This window comes from Vanessa tameamea, chromosome 3, assembly GCF_037043105.1.
Source record: "Vanessa tameamea isolate UH-Manoa-2023 chromosome 3, ilVanTame1 primary haplotype, whole genome shotgun sequence".
Lineage (NCBI taxonomy): Eukaryota > Metazoa > Arthropoda > Insecta > Lepidoptera > Nymphalidae > Vanessa > Vanessa tameamea.
Genome location: NC_087311.1, coordinates 9,284,213 through 9,305,641, shown reverse-complemented (window position 1 = coordinate 9,305,641; position 21,429 = coordinate 9,284,213). Strand labels below are relative to the sequence as shown.

The 21,429-nt window shown below is 32.8% G+C and overlaps 2 protein-coding genes across 2 annotated transcripts; one reads left to right on the top strand and one right to left on the bottom strand.

Annotated features, from left to right (window-relative positions):
- Positions 1 to 2,279: 2,279 nt before the first annotated feature.
- Positions 2,280 to 6,856, bottom strand: LOC113397489 (lipoyl synthase, mitochondrial). The gene is made up of 8 exons (XM_026635880.2): positions 6,571 to 6,856; positions 5,852 to 6,044; positions 5,269 to 5,402; positions 5,045 to 5,201; positions 4,844 to 4,901; positions 4,237 to 4,389; positions 3,649 to 3,770; positions 2,280 to 2,641 (listed from the first exon to the last, which is right to left on the bottom strand). The coding sequence occupies exons 1-8, from the start codon at positions 6,610 to 6,612 to the stop codon at positions 2,406 to 2,408; spliced, it is 1,095 nt and encodes a 364-aa protein (XP_026491665.2). The 5' UTR covers positions 6,613 to 6,856; the 3' UTR covers positions 2,280 to 2,405.
- A 240-nt stretch (positions 6,857 to 7,096) lies between these two features.
- LOC113397464 (uncharacterized) lies at positions 7,097 to 17,884 on the top strand. The gene is made up of 15 exons (XM_026635835.2): positions 7,097 to 7,494; positions 9,314 to 9,420; positions 9,993 to 10,137; positions 10,386 to 10,463; positions 10,853 to 10,972; positions 11,197 to 11,358; positions 11,994 to 12,173; positions 12,437 to 12,580; positions 13,060 to 13,386; positions 13,586 to 13,737; positions 14,407 to 14,651; positions 14,837 to 15,117; positions 15,692 to 15,805; positions 16,126 to 16,288; positions 16,526 to 17,884. Exons 1-15 carry the CDS (start codon positions 7,411 to 7,413, stop codon positions 17,245 to 17,247), a joined length of 3,024 nt encoding a protein of 1,007 aa, XP_026491620.2. The 5' UTR covers positions 7,097 to 7,410; the 3' UTR covers positions 17,248 to 17,884.
- Positions 17,885 to 21,429: the final 3,545 nt, after the last annotated feature.

Sequence of the window (21,429 nt, the reverse complement as noted above, 5' to 3'; positions counted from 1 at the left end):
CCATAATTTTATTAAATTAAACAGATCGTACGGTTTGCAGCCCTGCGAGTCCTGCAATTAATCAAACCGATTCAATTAATTTAATTCAAGTCTACGTTCAGATATGTATTCGATGGGCCTCTAAGTAGTGTTAGCCCAGGGTCCCCTAAACTTACGGTCCGTCCCTGAGTACAGTTACAGTATAGCTAATATAACTTAAATCGTAGTAGGTGTTACAGCTGTGATAACATTACACCTATTATTTTAACGGCACATTAATATCCGAAAAATATCAGATAAATATACATCTTTAACTATGGAGTTCGTTTTGTACATTCTATTGTATGATAGCATTCCTTTTTTTTATTAATATACTCGATATACTCAATTTAATTACATACACACACGAACATATAATATAACCTTCTAAAAACAACACAGGAAATTAAGACGTGGACATTCGGCAAATATTGGATTACCGAAAATTGCAACAATTGCTAAACCTTTCGTATAAGAAAGTAAATGATATTACAAACATTAAAAAAAAAAATTGCCATATCCAAACTATACGTAACGTTTATCAGTTACAATACAATACAAGTCACGGGGTGAATTAGTGCATGTTAGGTATTCAAGGCGGGGTGTTGGTTATTTCGCTCCCGTTAAAAGCGCAGTCGTGCGCGTTACCACTAAAAATAGCCGACCATTGTGTTACCCCGGTAGTTAGTAAATGAATACTATAGTATATAGTTTACAAAATTACAAGTAACGACCTGATTAGGTGACACGCACCCTCATAAGTAATATTTTCTAATTTTAATAAAGCAAATAGTTGATAATCATTTATATCACTACATTCAATTTAAAAAAGTAAGGAATTGATTGCAATGTAAAAGTAATCTTAAGGCTGGTAACCACTTGTGAGGTCATATTTTAATTAAGCTTAAAGCTAATTATTAGCAATTTCTTTTTAGGGAATTCAAAATGCGGGACCCTTGCAATAGCCGTCCTCTGCAGAGGCTAAGATCATTTCGCGTATTCGGAGAAGCATTCCCTCCTCTGCGGTACCTCGCGTGCTTCCGTAGAACTCTTCTCAGGCTTGAGAAAAAAGCAGCGTGATCATTATTATTATCACTCACCAATGGTTGGAAACCCGGCTCTCGCGATCTATATACATTATACATATGCATACATATACATTATACATATACATACATTAGACTTATGCGCCCCAGATTAAAGCCACTAATAATAAATAATTTATTTATATGAATTAGCTTTAGTGTTGCAAAACCACATTATTTTATGACCACCGTAAAGCACGGAGCAGCATTTGAAGAAAAAATTACGGCGTATATATTTTTTTTTGGCTTGATTTAATACTTTTTTTAATTCATTAATTTATTGTTTTATCTTAATTTGACAAAATGTCTCTTAATCTAAGTGAAAAATGAAGTTAATATAACCAGTATAAGTATATACATTATAAGAGCGATAGCGTTGACGACTGTATTAATATTAAGTGTCACGGTCGAAAATATAAATTATTATTAATTAAATTATTAAATTCCATAATATTGTCAACTTATGTTCATTTTATTACAGGGATATTCAATAATCGTACATCATTCTTCGTCGATCTAAATGGTTTTTAAATTATACACACAATTTTGAAACAAATAATTTTATTGCTTTTGATAAAATCTCACAAGTATCTGCACATTAGTTAAATATAAATAAATAATATAAACAAGATGGTATCTAAAAAATATATTATAAAATTAAATTTGTATTTTTTTTTAAATTGTTGTTCAACAAACCTTTTAAGATACATCTACTATAACTGTTGAACAGATTAAAAATAGGCCGATGAATGTCTCACTGTAAGCAAAAAATTTAATTTTAATTAATCCAAATACTACATTTGTTTGTTAGAAAGTTTTTTGAAGAAACCACGATACATGGCTTTTCGGGGTTATTAAATAGCTGTAATACACTCGAATTTAATCCACGAATCGGTACAGAAGCAGAGAACGCTGTTGACTTACTAAAATCATTAAACCAAATAGAACAGAAGTCACCTGACTTGTTGACGCCAATTAAGAAAAACTTATGTCCAGCTGTGACATTTAAAATGCTAGTGTTTGGGTGAATTGAATCTCTATAATGAATTTATACGTTTTTTATTGCCAAAGTAAGAAATTTCATTACAACAAAATAACTATGAGCAGAAGGGCTGACAACTGGTCACAAGGTAATTCAATCAGTGGCCTCTCTTCTTACTCCTAATAAAAAAGAGATTATTTTTTTAAATATTTATTTCATCCAACTATTTTGAAATGGTTAAACTTTATGCAAAAGTTATATACAACTAAATCTATTTACACTTTTTTTATAAGTTTTACAAACATCTAATGATCCTCCGGTCAAATACTCTTTGCTTTTCTATCTCTTAAAAGGCTGGATATAAAGAACTCTCCAGCTCTGTACGAGGACCTCACTAGTGGCCCGCTGGCTGTGTACAGGAAGCCCAGTTTGTTGCCGAGTATCTCCCACTCCTTGAATTTAGCTGGAGTGACGTATTCGTGTACTTTGAGGTGACGTTTCGTTGGTTGCATGTATTGGCCGAGCGTAACACAATCTACTCCTACTGCCCTGAGATCTGAAAACGAATATAAATAAAAACTTAAAAAAATAAGATCACGCCGACAAACTAATGTAATACATCTTTATTACATAAAGCTTAGTGCCATAACCCATATGCGGCATATCGCACGCGACAATACACGGCAGTTCGCGTATTTTTCTATATAGGTTTTTGGCGCCACGTCTTGTCACGTATCAAAAACGCGCGTAAAATTTGCAACGTGCGACCTGTCACGTATAGTCTGTTCTATTACATATTTAAATTAAATAAATATTGGACAACATCACATACATTATTACTCTGATCCCAATGTAACTAAAGCACTTGTGTCATGGAAAATCAGAAGTAACGACGGTACCACAAACACCCAGACCCAAGACAACATAGAAAACTAATGAACCTTTTCTACATCGACTCAGCCGGGAATCGAACCCGGGAACTCGGAGTGGCGTACCCATGAAAATCGGTGTACACACTACTCGACCACGGTGGTCGTATTTTTCGTATTAATAATAGCTCAGCTATATTGTGCATTACAAACAGTTCTTGATTAATATATCTTTACTTATAACATAACACTATTTTACTTTACTACTTGTTTATTTTTTCATCTTGTGGTTGGAATAAACTATAGCTGGGTTATGGCTCTAGTACTCCTAAGTATACCTTAAAAAGAAATTCAACTGAATTTTTATTCATTAGTATTTTGTATAATAATATTCAGAAGATGAAAATTGACGAGGATTCGCCGGTAAATAAGCTAATAATAAAATATGTCATATCAAAGAATCAAATAAATACATTCTTAATAATAAATAGTAATTAAAACTAAGAAAAAACAAATGAACACGAACACAAAAACGGCAAATAGTTATCAAGTTAATTATAATTACAGTTACGGTGTCAGATAAACTTCTAAACGCGTAATTGCAGTGGGAATTGTTGCAGTTAACTATCGGTATACATTATTATTGATCCATAAAATATACCGACGGACAAATATCTCCTTATATTTCACTGACCTTTCATTGTTTGTTCCACCTGTTGGTCCGTTTCGCCGAGGCCCAACATTATGGAGGATTTGGTTATCAGATCTGGATTTATTTCCTTCGCCGTCTCTAAGACCTTGAGCGTCTGTCTATATCTGTAATAATAATATATGTAACGAAATGAAAATGTATGGAATCATTTTGTAAATTAAAATAACACATTTACTGTATCATTTAAAATATATTCATATATATTAACACTACTAGTGTACTACGGTGAAGACTTCTAATATTTAATTATTATTGTGATATATTTTTTTCTAAATAATCACAATATACTACAAACTAATACTACAATAAATTATTTATTGAACCGAGCTATGTATTCATAATTATGTCATTTTATAAAAATAAAACCAATTAATATAAACAATTACGTTAAATACGTAATTTAAAAAAGGAGGAAATATTCAATAAAAGTCGAATTGTCAAATATTGTGTGTTGTATGTGTAAAACGATTATATTCTTAACCGAATATGAATATTTTAAACTTTAATTTAAAAAAAACGTTCATTTATTTTTTTCGCAACAATTAATAAAAAAATGTTAGTATTACATACCCGGCTCGTTTGTCTCTCACAAAGGGAGTCAGTCGTTCCACTGTCTCGATGTTATGAGCAAACACGTCCAAACCACAATTTGCTATTGTTCCTATACTGTCGCGGTTCCCACGAAAATCTGGTACTAGACATTCTACAAGGATTTCATGATTTCTAAAAAAAAAACAAAGACAAACAAAGAGTATAGGATTATTTGGAAAAACTGATATCAAAATTGCAATAGATATATAGTTTTTTGAACACATTAAAAAATATATTGATTCATATTAATTTATAAAGACCATAATTACCAAAAATGCAATGTTCACAAAACAATATAATGTGAGTTATCAGTACAGATAGAGCATCAGGAATACATATTAAATATAATACAAGATGATAATAATTTAAGGTTGATACAGAATTTAAAATACCAGGGATGTATTTGATAGACTTACATCGATTAGCTGCCAACACGCTTGAATGTGCATGCATTCAATAAAGGAATACTTGGCTTCAACAACTTCTATGGATTGTTAAAAACACTTACTAAGTAAGGTGCCGCTAATATATTATGTTGTACTGCCGTAAATAAAAAGAAAATCGTATAAATATACAAAACACTTACTGCTTCTTAATTTCTTTAACAGTTTCAGCAATATGACATGAACCTCCATCAGGCAAATCTAGAAACAATATAGTACAAAGTTTAAAACACCACTAACTTTAATATTTTAACATCACATTACAGATAAACATATAAGTTAATAATAATCAAATCATTAATGATTCTACTAACCAAACTGATTAAAATTAGAAAAAAAATTACCATCTCTATCAACCGAAGTAAGCACAATGTAGCCAAGGCCCCATTCGTATATTGCTTTAGCAGTATTCCTTGGTTCATCTGGGTCCAAAGGAGGTGGAGCTCTAGATGTTTTAACTGAGCAAAACATACAGCCACGAGTGCAGGTGTCACCCATAAGCTGCATTAAAAAAAAAAGTTAAAAAACTGGTCACCAATAAAATACGAAATATTTAAAAAAAAATAACCATAATAGTTGCTGTTGATGTGCCATGTTTGCCGCCACTCCAACATTCTCCAATGTTAGGACACCTCGCTTCTTCACAGACTGTGCTCAGTTTAAGGCTTCGTAATTGTTCTTTAATAGCACTGAATTTAGAACCTGTAATTATAGTTCAGTAATATTATTGGTTTGATTGTATGCCTATTTTCATGTGTATTCTACTTATAAATTCATATAAAATATCTAATTCCCCATTAAAACCAGCAGTCTAATGCTTAAATCATGTTCAAGGTGTCTCAAGATCACCAATTCCTATAGACATAACATCGTCTTTTGTGCCAGTAGTTACACTGGCTCACTCACCCTCCAAACCAGACTACAATAGTACTGAGTATTGCTGCTTGGCAGTAGAATATCACAACACAAAAATCCCTACCACCTAATTATATAAAAAATTTAAAGATAAAAGAAGCCAAAGATTTTTTACTAAAAAAATATTGTTTTTTTTTTCATTTCAATGAATTTTATTTAGCATAAATTAAGATGATAGATTATAATCTAAGAAGATAAACATGATGTTAATAAAATTATTATTCTCATGCACAAACCGGTAGGTATGGATGTCTTCAGCCAAGGTGGCAGCCGCAATCTTTCAGATTCTCCCTTCTCTCTTTTCAATTTCCCTTCATAGTCATCCCAGTTCTTGGGTCTATCCTCAGATATGAAATCTCCTAAGCCAGGCCCTTCTCTCAACTTCTCTCTTATTGTATCCAGCTTACTGGAGTATGCATATTGTTGGACCTAAAATATAATTTAAATAAATATAGATTACAATATGTGACATTTGAAAGACCTCCCAATTCGAAAAATAGGATTTCTGACAATTTTCATTTTTCACTAGTGTTGTTGTTATCCCAGTTTCCATTTGGTATTTATATCAAGTTGATTTTACTATTTAACTACAAAATTTTGGGGAAACAAAGTGTTGTATATGTGTGTGTTTGGTGCCAACAATATTATACAAAACAGCCTTATGTGATACAAAATTAAAATTTATGATGATAATGATAATTTAAATCTATATCTCTAAAACATTCCTAATTGTTAACTGTTTTTTCATATAATTATAACCAATTTTTGTGACTAAAAATAACTATCTTTATTACTATGGTTTTATACTTTATTTTTAATGCAAAGAATCGACAAAAAAAAATCAAATATTATTATTACTTTTTCAAAACTATAATGATGAAATATTCGTTCAAATTATTTCTACCGTAAGACTATTAACGCAAGATATTTAAACAAATATATAAATCGTAATTACCTCGTGACGTCTTGGCACTAAATTTAGAGACTTTCTTAACATTTTTGTATTTTTTTAGATAAAATCTGAGAAGTGAGATTCAGTTAAATAAGAACAATGCAGGACCCTACGCGTAAGATATATAATTCTGACTGATTAACCCAGTCAAGAACTACACAATACGAGTTCACAAGTCATCGTAAGACATTCTATCTTTAATTTATTATCATTATTAAATCAAACATTATTACAATTAAGACGTCAAATTAAAATGACACAACAGTCACACTGCCCTCAAAAAATACATAAATACGTCAAACTGCATCAGCTGTTGAATTAGGTCAGTGCTACACAAATGCGTTTTATTTTATTTTTTGGCAAACATTTTATAGCAAACTTATAGTAATACTAGCCATAAAATATTTATTAAATGTACCGGCAACAGATGTACATGTTTCGTCCAAAAATATTTTTACACAACAGATATTCACTTATCATTATAGCAACACCTTCATAATTCTCTAAAAGATGTTGCCTGATCTAATATTATCAATATGAATATTGTACACAATCTACATTTTTATTGCTGCTTTGTGTGGGAATCACAAGCTTAATTATAATGTAACAACTTTATTATACATTGGAGTACATTTCTTAAATAACGCTCTATTGAGCCACCACTAACCACTTCCAGAACTAGTATTAAGAAAACAGCTTATCAAAATAACAATATTATACATTTAGTGACCTTGATTGCAAGCAACAGCTGTCAGTGTTCAGTGTTGAATGAACCTAACCAAGTTGTGATATGTGAATTATTGAAATGTGAAATTAAAACAATTTGTGATATAATATTTCAACATGAGAAACGTGGAATCACATCTTTTAGAGGATAAAATGGACGAAGCGGTCACGCATTACATCAATTCACAACAAACACCGGAGGTAAAAAATATTTTTTTAAGCGAATTGTTTTCATTATGGTAATTAACCAATTGCCTTTGATTTAAACTATGTACAAAACTGACATAACTTTAGATTGAATTCATTAATTAACTCAGCGTTCTTTGTCTTACACATCCATATTTATGGTATTCAACTTTTTATTTTATTGTATTTAGATTTTTATCTTAATGTTTGAATATGTTACTTATGAAAGCAAGATAAACCAAGGATACATAATCAGATAGTCTTATCTATTTACATAAAAAATCTATTTATTGATAAAAATCATGAATATGTTAAAATTAAAGTTAAATCACTATTTTCATCATAATCATATCATCATTAATTAGCTCATCAAATAATTTTAATTTGGCTTGCAGATTGATGGTAATAGAAAATACTATTATTTGTATAAGTTTCAAGTAATCAACAAAGTATATACTTATATACTCAGCATATTGCTTAATTACAGTTTATAAAAATTTAGACAAAAAAAAATTCATTTGAATGCAATCTTATAATATAATATTTTTTTATATTGTTAACAATAATTTCAGAATGTGATTTTATAATTGTTGTTTGACTATTCATTGCTATTATTCTAAAAATAATCAAGAGGAAAGTATGTTACAACATTTATGTTTCTTCAAATTGTTTAAATATTTTATTAATTTTCCTTTTGCAGTTATTAATATGTTAACTCTTTAACATTCATACATAATTTTTAAAATGGAGTTAGTATTTGTTGATTTTCAAAGAAGTTATATAATATTAATTACATATAAGTAACATACAACTAAATTAGTTAAATGTTGATACCAAGTATCCCGGTAATCTCATGAGATACTAACAGCTTTAAATGTTCAACTGCAAAGATTTCTCCTTATTATTCTCCTTATGAAAAAGGCTTTAAGCTTTGCCAGCCATGTCTCAACAATTTGATAGTTACCAAAATTGACAACATTAATAATTATGTATTTATCAGAATTTTTTTCATGACCTAGTATGAAATGTAGATTGAGAGCAATCATTTTTAATTATCAAAACAGCTCACATAATCATTTACAGAAAATAAATATTTTTCTATTTTTTCCTAGGTATATAATTTGTATAAAAATGTCTCTTTAATATGCATTGCAATGCTTTACAAATACAAAAAGTCCAATATATACATATATTTAAATAATCATGGAAATCTAAATAAAATTGGAACATCATCTGATCCAATCAATGTTTATAAAAAATATAAAAAGTTTGATGGATAATAGTTAAGAAAGGCTAAAAAAGGCTATGAGGATACAGTTCTGTCCCTACTTCTCTTCTATTTGACACCTGTTTTTATTGTTTGTTAGCTATTTACTAGCTAGCATGTTATGAATAAAGAAAATTAGGAAATAAATCGTTCATAGCATACAAATTATTTTTTGTTTTCCTCAAATTCTCAATTGTGATTATTGTTAAATATCTAATACAGGATGACCATAGTTATCTCGCTATGTAAATACCTGCTTAGATGTCATGGTATAGACCAGTGTTGACAAAATTATAGCCTGGCCCATTATGTCATCATGTGGCCCATACATTGTTTTTATTCACTTGGTAGACATAACATCTCAGTTCCCAAGGTTGGTGGTGCATTACGTAAGTAAGAAATAGTTAAATCTTGAAAGGGTGCCAATGTATATGAGCAATGGTGACCACTTACCATCAGGGGGCTCATTTGTCCCTGTGCGCCCACCAATGCAATAAAAGGTTATCTTTATTATTATCTGTTGGTTTTATAATAAGCAATGACAATATGCAATTTTTCATTTTACAGTCCGTCCATGTAGATGCTAACTCCTTGGCTCTCAATGTACAAGATGATGGAGGTGGTCGGGTGGTTACCGTCATGCACCCACAAAACTTTCCGTCACAAATGTGCAGGTACCATTTTTTTTTTATAATTAAGTACAATTTTTGTATGCTCTGCTCCTTAATTTTTAATTTTAAGTTATATTTATAAATATTGGAAATATAAAGCTTATTTCGTGAAAGAAACAAACTATCATAGGTCTTGAATAGGTGTCAATATGGCAAAACAAACATGGACAATTTATAGTAAGTATGAATTGAACATCGCTAAAATATCAACATAAATATAAATGTCAGTTTACAGATAAGGCATTTCTCTTCATAAGACTGGGACAGTACAAAAAAATATTTTATTACATTATTAACTACTTTCAAGTGTTTTATTATCTATACACATTTTTAATGAAACAGTAACTTAAAGATACAAATCTTGTTTCTGACAATTGCTTATATTACCTTATTTTAAAAAATATATGTAATATGATATCATATTATATCCTTAATTTACCCATGTCAAGTCATGTAACTTGAGCCAGTTAAATCTTTAAAATATACTTAATAAAATAAAAACAACATTGTAAGTAACAAAATACTTACAGAAAATTAATGAATGATATGTATAACAAACCTAATGTTATTCTCAGGCAAGTATCAGTGGGCGAGCAAGTTGGAGATGGTCCATGGGTGGAAGAACTCTTGGACCCTGAAGGTAGACTGGCAGCTCTAGTGGCACATCTTGCACAACATTCTCGTGCTTCCCATCATCAGACACATCCTAATCATCATAAAGTAAATGTATTTTTATTAATTATTTTTGTTCATTATTCAGAACATTTTTTGTTCAAAAATTGTTTGATTAAAACAATCTGAATATAATATCGGTGTTAATACTCCCGTGGCTCGGAAAACACCTAACACCGTTAGGTTATTATGTTATTCCAATTGAATTGTATATTATTTTATATCTTTGAACTAAATAAATAGTAAACGCCTAACGAAGGTTTCATTAGACTTAAAAATCAATAAAATATTTTCAGGTGCCTTCCGTAAGGAGTGATGTGGACCCATCTGTGATTCTAGACACGCCAATGAGATTGTTCAATGGACAACAGCTGGTAAGATGTATTTACCAATTCACACAGATATTAACAAATCTTCAATAATAGTTATTCAGTTTCAATACTGCCTCGATTTGCGTTAACAGTGTAGGTATTGAATTAAATAACAATTCAAGTAGGTTAATTACTTGCAAACATTTAAAATTCAATCTAAACTTTTGTTTTTATTGTACTGTTGTAGATGTTTTTTATGATAAAGTAAGTAATCGTTTTTATAATAGGTTTTCTGGGAGGGATTGTTATTCTAGGTTAATTGGAAGTCTTATTCTAACCAAATTGTTTTAATAGCTATACCAATAGATGAGAAGTTTTCTTTGTAATGTCTTTGGATGGTGGGGACCACCTTTATCAGGTGGTGTCATTGTTAATTCTTGTTTATTTTATAGGATCAGCAATCCGATACAATAGTGGTGCAAGTACCACCTCTGCCGACCTTACCACCATTGCAAGACATGAAAAGATGTCCAGACACAGATTGGTTCCATAAAAATAAAAATGCTTTAAAGGTAATCTAAACTAAGCTAAGCTACTTTCTGAAATGTTTAAATAACCTTTAAATCTGGGATAAAAAAAATCTTTGCTTCAATCCTAGTTGATTGGTTACTTGTGGCAGAATTTCATCCGATTTCAACCAGACAAAAAACTACATATTAAATATGTTTCAAGCTCATTTAAAAGATTATTTTTATTATAATAAATTGTGTCTTTACTTTATCTATGTAATTTGCAGGACGATAGTGGTATTCTGACGGACCAAGACGGTCCGGTTCTAGATATTGGAGCCGGAGCCTCCCCGGCGCAAAACAAGCAACAAAGCAAGAAAAGTCTTCCACACAAGAAGAGGATATCGAGGAAGTTGAAACGAACAAATGGAAGCAGTACGCCTCAACAGGTATTTTTTTAAGCTATTGTTTAATATATTGGGTTTCCGCAAGATGTTCGATGCGCTAGGGATGCGCGTATGCGGTGCGCCGTTTATCGATAAATATGTCGATGGATTGTTCGAAGCGCATACCTAATACAAGATTCATATTTACAACATAATTAGTAAAATAATTATTCTTTACACTATCTATATACATGGTCACATTTAGCGAATCTTAGTTGGGTGTATCCACTCAGGCACATATCATTGCAATGCTTTCCACGTGCCAATGTGTACGGCACACGGTCATACAGCGATCCAGTGTTAGTGAGAATATCTTTCAATATTAATTGTAGTTGTTTTTGTTGTGTCTGCCGTTCATCGTCGCCTCGGCGCTCTCGACGTCCCACCGCTGCACGAGTCGCCCCGCGCCTCGCCATCCCAACGACGCCCTAAGCCGAGGTGCGTTCTCGCAGGACGTTCCTCTCACTGCTCTTTTCTCGCCTGAGTCTCAGTACTCGGCCTCCCGACAGGTGACGCTGTCTATACCAGTCGAGCCAACAGCAATACGCAATACAGAAAAAAAAATGTGTCTGCTACGCTACGCCATTTTAGATATGAAACGACATTAATGTGCATTGTGTCTTACTCTTCCATTGCAGGACATAGTGGTGATAAATTGCGGAGGAGAGGGCCAGCAGGAGGAGATCTTGCCCGACACATTCGCAACCGTCACGTCGCACTCGCACGTCACGTCGCACTCGCACATCACGCATGTCCCCCACGTGTCACACGTGTCGCACGTGCCGCATATACCTCACGTGCCGCACGTGACGCATGAGGTATGATACAGTCAAAACATGACTATTTCATTGAGTGATTAACTCTTATCTGTATAAATATATGATATTTATTCATACTTGTATATCTCGATATTGTTTGCGACTTGTATTCATACCTTTGTTTAATTGTATTTTGTTGTCCTTTAGCTTTAACATTAACTACCTTCAGGTTTAAGATAATTATAATATATTTTTTTTCTATGATCGATAAGAAAAATCAGGGTTATATAAATTATTCACATTACAGACATTATGTTTCTCAGATGCGTGCGATGTTCATCTGTCAATTGTGCGGAGAGTTCTATGGTGAAGAGCAATTGAAATTTTATCAACATCTCAAACAACATTATGAGCCCCACGCTACCATTATCATAGAGAATCCTGTACCTGATCTAGGCATAGACAAGGTAAAAATTTAAATTTATTCTATCACTATACTGTAAATAAAATTAATGCGATTCAAACATTCAAGATAAAGCGTTCGGAATAGAGCAAGAGATAAGCTCAGTCTTTGAACAAGATAATGCCAAATTACATACATATTCAGACTTCGCAAGACTTAAAAGAGCTTGGCTGGGAACTATTTTAACACAACCTTATAGTCTGTCCCTTTTTTTACAATGTTACAAAGCGGATATTAAAAAATCTGTAAGAATCATTTTACAATGTTTGCATAATGGGTCTTTCATAAGAATAAGGTGTTGAATTAAAGATTAGTAAATCGACAAATAGTAGGCTTTTATTATTATTATTATTCCTTTTGTTAAAATATTTTATAAAATAATTCCATGACAAATTCCTATCTCAAAATAATTCGAAGCAAAGTGTGTACCTAGTAATAATTACACAATTAAATAATATTAATCAATATTTATTTTTTGCACAGATGACAAACACTTGTATCGTAGACAACGTGGCGACCCTACCGGATTCTATCGTCGAGTTGTCTCTAGAAGGAAGCGTGCCAAAGACAATGTACCAGTCCATAGACAAACATATACTTTATACGACAAGCGATAAAACTCTCAATTATACGAGTAACAAAGTCCAATACTCCGTAGCCAGCATGGACAAGGAAGTGCCTGAGGTCGAGAAAGCGGATCTCTACGACTCGTTGGATAAATTAGAGTATTTCTGTACAAAGTGTAATAAATCGTTTAGAAAACAGAAACAGTGTGAAGCTCATATTAAAGAGGCCCATTCTAATCAAAAGGTAAGATTTCGTTGAGGTTATGCTGTATAATAAATAACTCCCTAATTATTTACGTTGTAACATTACTAATTGTTGTAATTTTATCGTAATTCTTTTAATAAGCAAAAAAATTAAACAGCTACCTATTCACAATCATCACTATCAGATATCATTTTTAGTATGCATTTGACATCAGACATGTCATTTTTTTTTACAACAGCTAGAAGATATGGGGGAATTCAGCGAGCCAGAAGATCTGATGGAGGGGATACACGTGGCGGTGGAGGAGAGCGGCGAGCAGTACGAGCAGGCGCTGTTGCCGCACCTCACCGTGGAGAACGGACACGTGCACCAAGAGCACGTGCGGCACTGGTTAGTCACATACGTACATACACTGTAATCATTTATATTCCTTGGAAATTATCTTATGTCTAAGATTATATTGTGTAACCAGAAATACCCTTCATATGACATGTCATTGATGTTTTTAAGATATTTAAAAATTAAAACTACCAGTGGGACAACGAACGTGTCGTATGACGTATTTACTACATTTAGCCTATTCCAATGGAAGTAGGAAAAAAGATAAACAAACCTTAAATTTACGTATTTCATACGATTTGCTAATAACTCAGCTATATTGTGCACTACTAAGAGTTTGTGATCAATATATTTTTATTTATAATACAACACTTCACTACTTATTTCCACTTTAATTTTACTTCCAATATTCCGATACAGTTTCTTTGACGTTCAAAACGACATTTTGTCGCAAATCCATAGTGAATATCATAGATTAATCGAGCTCTCAACCGATTACCGATACGTTTATTTGGCTTTTTTCCTGTTATGGTTGGAATAGAGTATAAATGTACTACCAACAAACAAATACGAGACAGACTACGTATTAAAATTCATAAATAAATGTGACAACCCTGCAGTAATAACGGAAAGCGTCATTTCGCAAGACTTCGAAGGCGAAGTCACACTGGTAGTTTATCTTTGGTATAATTCAATAAATGAATATCGATTTGCGTGCAGGTACATGCGCAACGGGCAGGGCGCCGGCGCCGCGTCCCCGCTGTGCGCGTGCGGCGGCGCGTGCGGAGGCGCGTGCGGAGGCGCGTGCGGAGGCGCGTGCGGAGGCGCGGGCTACTGCGCCGCGAGCGAGCCCGCGCCCGCCGCGCCCCCCTCGCTGGCCAGCGTCGCCATACAGGCCACGGGCAGCGTGGCGCTCGTGCCCTCGCCCGGCGTCGTCGCACACCGCCCGCCGGAGAACAAGAACGGTAGTGAGACGACGTTCATTTGTTCCTGGAGGGGAGGGCGCGTCCGAATGGTTGAGCTCTCCTCGCTTTTTTGTTTGATTCCTGTTGAGATATTTAAAGTAGATGATGACCTAATAGTTTCCGAGCTCTAGTAAAGTATAAGACACCTTGGACGCTTAGGAAATTATCTAAATTTTCCTCCACAGAGGAAATGCTCCAACCGATGTTCGAAACCGAGGAGCCGCCGGAGAGCTTCCCCGACCAGACCTCCACGCCGGAGTTGCAGCCTCCGTCACATGTCAAAGACGAGTCGCCGCCGGACCCGAAGCAGGAGAAGAAGAAGAGCACCAAGACTTTCGAATGTATCCAGTGCGGGCGAGTGTTCCAGCATCGCAACAGTCTGCTGTATCACACGCTGATGCACAGCGAAAAGCAGCAAGTGTGTCGGGAGTGCGGGAAGAGCTTCTACACCGTTCACGCTTTAAAGGTAAATACATATAATGTATGAGATTTTGTTATAAGTAATTTGATCCATTGTAGGTGTCACATCACGTTTTTTCGGTCTCGTCTCGTACAGTACTTTCCAATGAATACTATTTTAAATCTTATCACTAAAGTAATCGTAGAATTCTAATTCCACAAAAATAAACAATTAACAACGACTCACGATCCAGCAAACTTCATTACTAATTCTTACCAGTATGTGAAAAAAATGCTTAACATAGTGTTTATCTATACTTCTATACTATATAATATAATATATATAATAATATTATAAATGTGAAAGTAACTCTGTCTGTCTGTCTGTCTGTCTGTCTGTCGCTCTTTCACTAACAAACCAATGAACCGAATTTGATGACATTTGGTATGAAGCAAATTTGAACTCCAAGAAAGGACATAGGCTATTTTTTGCCTAACACATGACAACCAACTACCAACCAACTACCAACCCCCTAAAACGCGAGTGGAGCCGCGGGCGACAACTAGTAAAATATATTTCAATTGGCAGACTTTAGAGTTGAGACGAAAGTACGTTTCTCATAAGCAGTCGTGGTCCCCAGATACACAAGCGCGTGCACAACGACGACCGGCCGTGCAAGTGCGACGAGTGCGGCCGGGAGTTCCGCCAGTGGGGGGACCTCAAGTACCACAAAGCCTCGCTGCACTCCGACAAGGTGAGAGCCACGGGGATTTGTTATCTTTCCTCTATTCTATTCTTGATCTCTTAAATTATTATTTAAAGATTTTTTTCATACATACAGACATGAACTGTTTTATTTTAAACATATATACAACATTATATTAAACAGTTTATAGTTAAATCACAACAATTGCTATTCTAGATAAATATTACTACAACGTGACTTAACTTTTAAACTTAGGACACATTTTCAATACTAGTTTAAAGCTTGTTCAAAATTCCTCTTGCAATTAAATATATTATTTATAACTTAAAAGTACATACAACAACAAACAACATGTAACATGTTTTCAGAAACACTTCAAATGCGAATTCTGTGGTAAAGAGTTCGCCCGCCGTTATTCGCTTAACGTGCACAGGCGTATACACACAGGCGAGAAGAACTACAAGTGCGAGTATTGCAACAAATCCTTCCGAGCGTCTTCCTATCGGCTGAGTCACATGCGAACTCACACGGGTATGACAATAACGTTAATTTTATTCATTTACCATTTCTAAACCTTTGAAAACTCGATTCTTTTTAAAACTAGTAATCTGATGATGGATACTGTATTATTAATAAAATTAAGATCAAAATTACAATAATTATTTCCATAAACTCGAAGTTAGACAATCCTAAAGTAACTTGGCTTAGTTTTATATCCTAATATTCTCATCAAATGTCATTCGAGTGTTTATTTATTTTTATTTACAGGGAGTAAGCCCTACAAATGTACGCACTGCGAAAAATGTTTCCGAGTGTCATACGATTTACAACGTCACATGCATATACATGAAAAAGTACGTGTTAAAACGGAAGAACAGAAAAAAGTTAAAGAAACGAAAGATAAGAAAACCCCTAATACCAAAGTAAACGAATTAAAAGCCGAATCGAAACTGCCCAAAATCGATCAGAAAAAAACGGAAAATAGATTACCGATTTTAAAAAGTTTACTAGATAAAAAGCCCCCTAAAACTCCCAAAAAATCGCCAAAGAAAGCGCCTAACGTAACAGTACAAAATCGAACAGATGGTCAGTTCAACGAAGAAATCTTCGACACGAGGCAGGATCCATACAAATTTAAAGAAGTGTTCATTAATCATAAGGAATATCCGGAAATTTCTTCAAGATTACAAGAAAGATCGGACGAAAGAGAGCTGGCTACTTTGAGGGCAATCAAAAGCCAACCGATCTGCGAAACGGAAGAAAGGAACTACAGCAGAGAGAATACGGACGGCAAGATGCAAGTTTATACACAGATCGAAAAGAGCAAAGAGTACAGCGGACCAATAGTTACCAATGTGGTGTCCTTGAGCGACATCAGGAACCTCGAAAGAGAAGTGGGTCGAGAACCAAGAGCAGAAATACACGGGGAAGGTCTTGAAAATGGATTCTTCGAGAAGTTATCTGCCTTCTACAATATACCGGCTGTATGAAAAAAGTTTTGGAAAAGAACTGGTTTTCGACCAGTCGATGAACGGACCACTTAGTGAATTTTATTAGTTTTATAACATGATCCCGGATTAGTTTTTATAAGTGTGTTGGTGTTAAATAATGTCGGTATATGTGCTACCTAATGCATCTGTGATAGCGTTACTTAATATTGAGGCCAAATACTTATATGTAAAGCGATTATTTGGATACGTTAGTAACCAGCCGTAATTAGATATAAAAATTACAACTAAATGTCAAGTATATTATTGTTGTTGATGTCATTTTAATTAACTGACATTAATACGACTCGTGACATTGTTAATTCTTACATAATCTATAATAAAGACGCAATATAGTACTAACTCTAATCACTAAAGGATTTTTTTTAATTACGTATGTCTGATTTATTCGGAATACTTTGCAATGAGTCCTAGTTGTTCTATGACGTCAGCGTCGCCTACTAATATCATTCACAATGTGAATAAACTGCACAAATTCTATACAAGACTTATCCATGTGACAAGCATATATAATAATATGTATGTAAATAGTTTAAAAATATATCGAATAACCACCGCTTAACGTTATATTTATATAGTAAAATTTTAAATGTAAATTAATAAAGTCGCATAATCAAAAAACGTATTTTTTAAAGCTAATGTTTTTTTTTTTGTAAATTTATTACGTGACTGCTGTTCGTGAAGGATTTTACTTTAAATGTTTCAACTTTTGAATAGTTTTATTTAACTAAAATAAAAACAGAGGACTTTAAATTATTTCGAACAATAAAAACATATACGACCTCTATATACCTCCTCTATAAACCTTCATTAGAGAGTGTTTAGTTATAACTGATTCTTATCTCTTATTTTCATTAATGATTTTACATTCGATATAGAGGTATTGACACAACATTGCTTAACTGAACAACATTCTTATGTGAACCATAAATAAATAAATTTGTCGCATAATATTAAATAAGACCTACGTTGTCGCAACTATTATCGATATATAAACTATGTGATTATTTTGTATTTTTTTTTTTAATAATATTAGGCTCAAGAAAATCTTGCGCGGCTGTTAGATCGACATATCACACACCAAAGACCAACTACGGCAAAGAATACAGACGCAGATAGATGAATAATGATTTCATGTTGCGACTTGGGGGGGACATGGTGGGGACAATGTTAGTTCTAGAATAACTATTGTCGAAGACAATATGAACTGGCCTCATTTGTACGTCTGTATTCTTTGACTACGGTGCCCAGCGTAAAGTCGTGTCGAAGTCACATCGCCTTTTTCGATAAGTGTAGCCAGATCGAATAATAAACGTCAAATTATTTGAATTTAATCTTATACAATGTGGTTCAATGTCCCCTTGGCTCTAAAGCAATATGCGTCAATGATTAAATTTCTAACTTGAATTATGTTTAGGTAATTGTGAATATGTATTGAAAAAATATTGTATCTTTAATTATTTTAAAATAATTAGTTGGCTTCCAATGTATTTTACTAATGCCAAACGTGAAAAATGACAAATAAATATCTTTAGTACTCTGAATAAATTAATCCTGCGACCATCTCCACACATCAAATATTCTTGAATTGATTAAGTATCCTTAAAATATTTTAATGAGTAAGCCAAGAGAATTCCAGAGAAAATATTTTAAGATCCGAGGAATGCAATTGTTGTGTTGACGGATGTGAAATGAAAACTTCTGACCCAGATTTATTAACAGCTCAAATAATCTTAATCCTTGCAATCGTAAGTTATTTTTTTAGTTTACCCAGAGTAGAGACTCTCCTTGTCTATATCTACGTTGACGCCACATTAACATCAGGGTTCTATTCACAATATTATTTAGTCACTGTGTTCCGTACTTTGTACATATTTATTAATATTAATTTTTATAAAAAATAAATCATTTTGAATATGCGTTTTTGTTTCTTCTAAATAAAATGTACCCAGTCCTGTAACATGTTCATCTGAGGCTGTTTAGAAAGTTTTTTTTTTATAGGCACGCGTGTGTGTACAGGAGTTGTTCGCATGTTTTGGTCGTTAAATCTAAATATTTTTGAATCGGCTTGTATCGAATTAAATTAGCTTGTGGTAGGCCTTTGTGCAAGTCCGTCTGAGTAAGTACCTACCATCGACTCATCATATTATATTCTACTTACAATTGTTGTTTTCCGTTTCGAAAGATAAGTGAGCCAGTGTAACTACTAGCACAAGGAATATAACACCTTAAGTTTCCACGGTTGGTGACTCTTTGGGGAGGATAGGAATCTTGCCGCGTTAAAGAGCGTTGCTTACCTGTAGGTATTGGCCCGTGCACACATATCTATTTTAATTATATGTATTATACAGGGTTATTGGTAATTCGACGTATTCCCGTTAGGAGGTGATAGGGTGACTATTTGCGATAATTTTAACCCACATATGCATGATGCAAAAGTGTACCATTTTTGAGTTATCGCGTTTTTTAGATTTTTTCAAAATAAGTCAAAAATGCAACTTGAAAAATTTATTTAAAAAAAAAGTATCAATTAAAATCTACTTTTTTCTTCTGATTTATAAAAACAATTAATCACTGGATATTTTTCAATATTTAAACAATAATTATCGGTCCAAATTTAAAAATGCGAGACGGAAAACGATATTATTTCAATATATTTTTTATTTTTTTCCATCAAATATGCCTGAAAAACAAAAAAAATCATTATGAAACTTGTTCTGCAGATTATTTTAAAAACATAATCGTTTACTTAGCTTTCCGAAAATGTATAAAAACTAGGTATTTATTTCAAAGCAACCGAAATAAAATGATCAGAAAGGACTCTGGTGGAAATTCGTATTCGAACATGACCGAATTTGTACTAAAGGTCGCTCTTTAAAATTCCCACAAAATTGATTTAAAATAATAACCAATGTAAAAAATCTTACTTATGAATTATAAGTAATTTTATATTAAACAATCAGTATTTTAAGTAATTTTTCTTTGATACTGTAATGTACAAAATATCTACAATGCAATTCATTTACTAAAAGCCTTGAACGTGAACTATTTATTTTTATTTGTAATAGTTATAAACATCTTGGATTTTTTTTGGTACAAGTGACGAATCAAAGTGTTAGATACAGAATATGCAATTATTGTAGGCGAAATCTGTGTTTACAAAAGACTTTATCTACAAGTTTCGATACTTGAACTCGTACTAATATGCATTGAAAACACATCTCTTTTGTGATCAGAGAATTTAGGATGATAATCCTCCTTAACGTCGCGTTTTTCTCACGATTTCATTATTATATCTTGTATCTCTAAAATTACTAGACTAAATTAGCGTTATTATTTCAAAGATATATAGTACTTTGATAAATAATACTGATCGTATATTATTATTATTTAAAAAGAACTCCCGTTTTTTTAACAAAAGTCTTTTTATTGTGTCTTATCTGATAAATTAAGGTATTATCCGCTGTACGTACGCTACTGTATTTTTAATGTACCTAAATACTGCAGTGAAACATAGGAATGTTACACAGTTAAAGTTGTATAGTGTTAAGAATATAAAAAATTGTAATATGTTATAAAATTATCTGTCTGAATTTCATTCATTTTTTTTTATTAATAAAATTTCAATCTTTGATTAGTTAAGTGTCTATGCCGGAGAAATTAGTACAAAGTGAATAAACAGGTAAATAAGACTCAATGCACAAAATTCCCAAAAAAAAAAATATTCTCAAATTTTATTTTTTAACTTGGGTAATTATTAATTTGACGTGGAAAGACTAACAACTGGGATTCTTACTGGCTCTTAGTAAAATTTATATCTACTCTGAACCCTTTTTATAAATTACAACACAAAAGTGGTACCTATATGTGCTTTTTTATCAGCCGAACGAAATTTCTTCTGATAGTCTGTCATTACCGTATGAGCAAGCGGGAACAAATGTCTGAAATTGAGAAGCTAGGTATATCATTGTGTAATTTTTCGGCTATCTAAAACATATTAAATCTCATTTAGAGTGGTCATTTCGTTCATTTTGATTAAAATAAATCAGAACAGAATAAATTCATGTACAAAAGCAACCAAAAATTTAAGATGTAATTAAACATCAAAAGTCTATTAAATTACTTACATCAAAAATTCAGCCACTCGCTCCTAATTTCGATTTA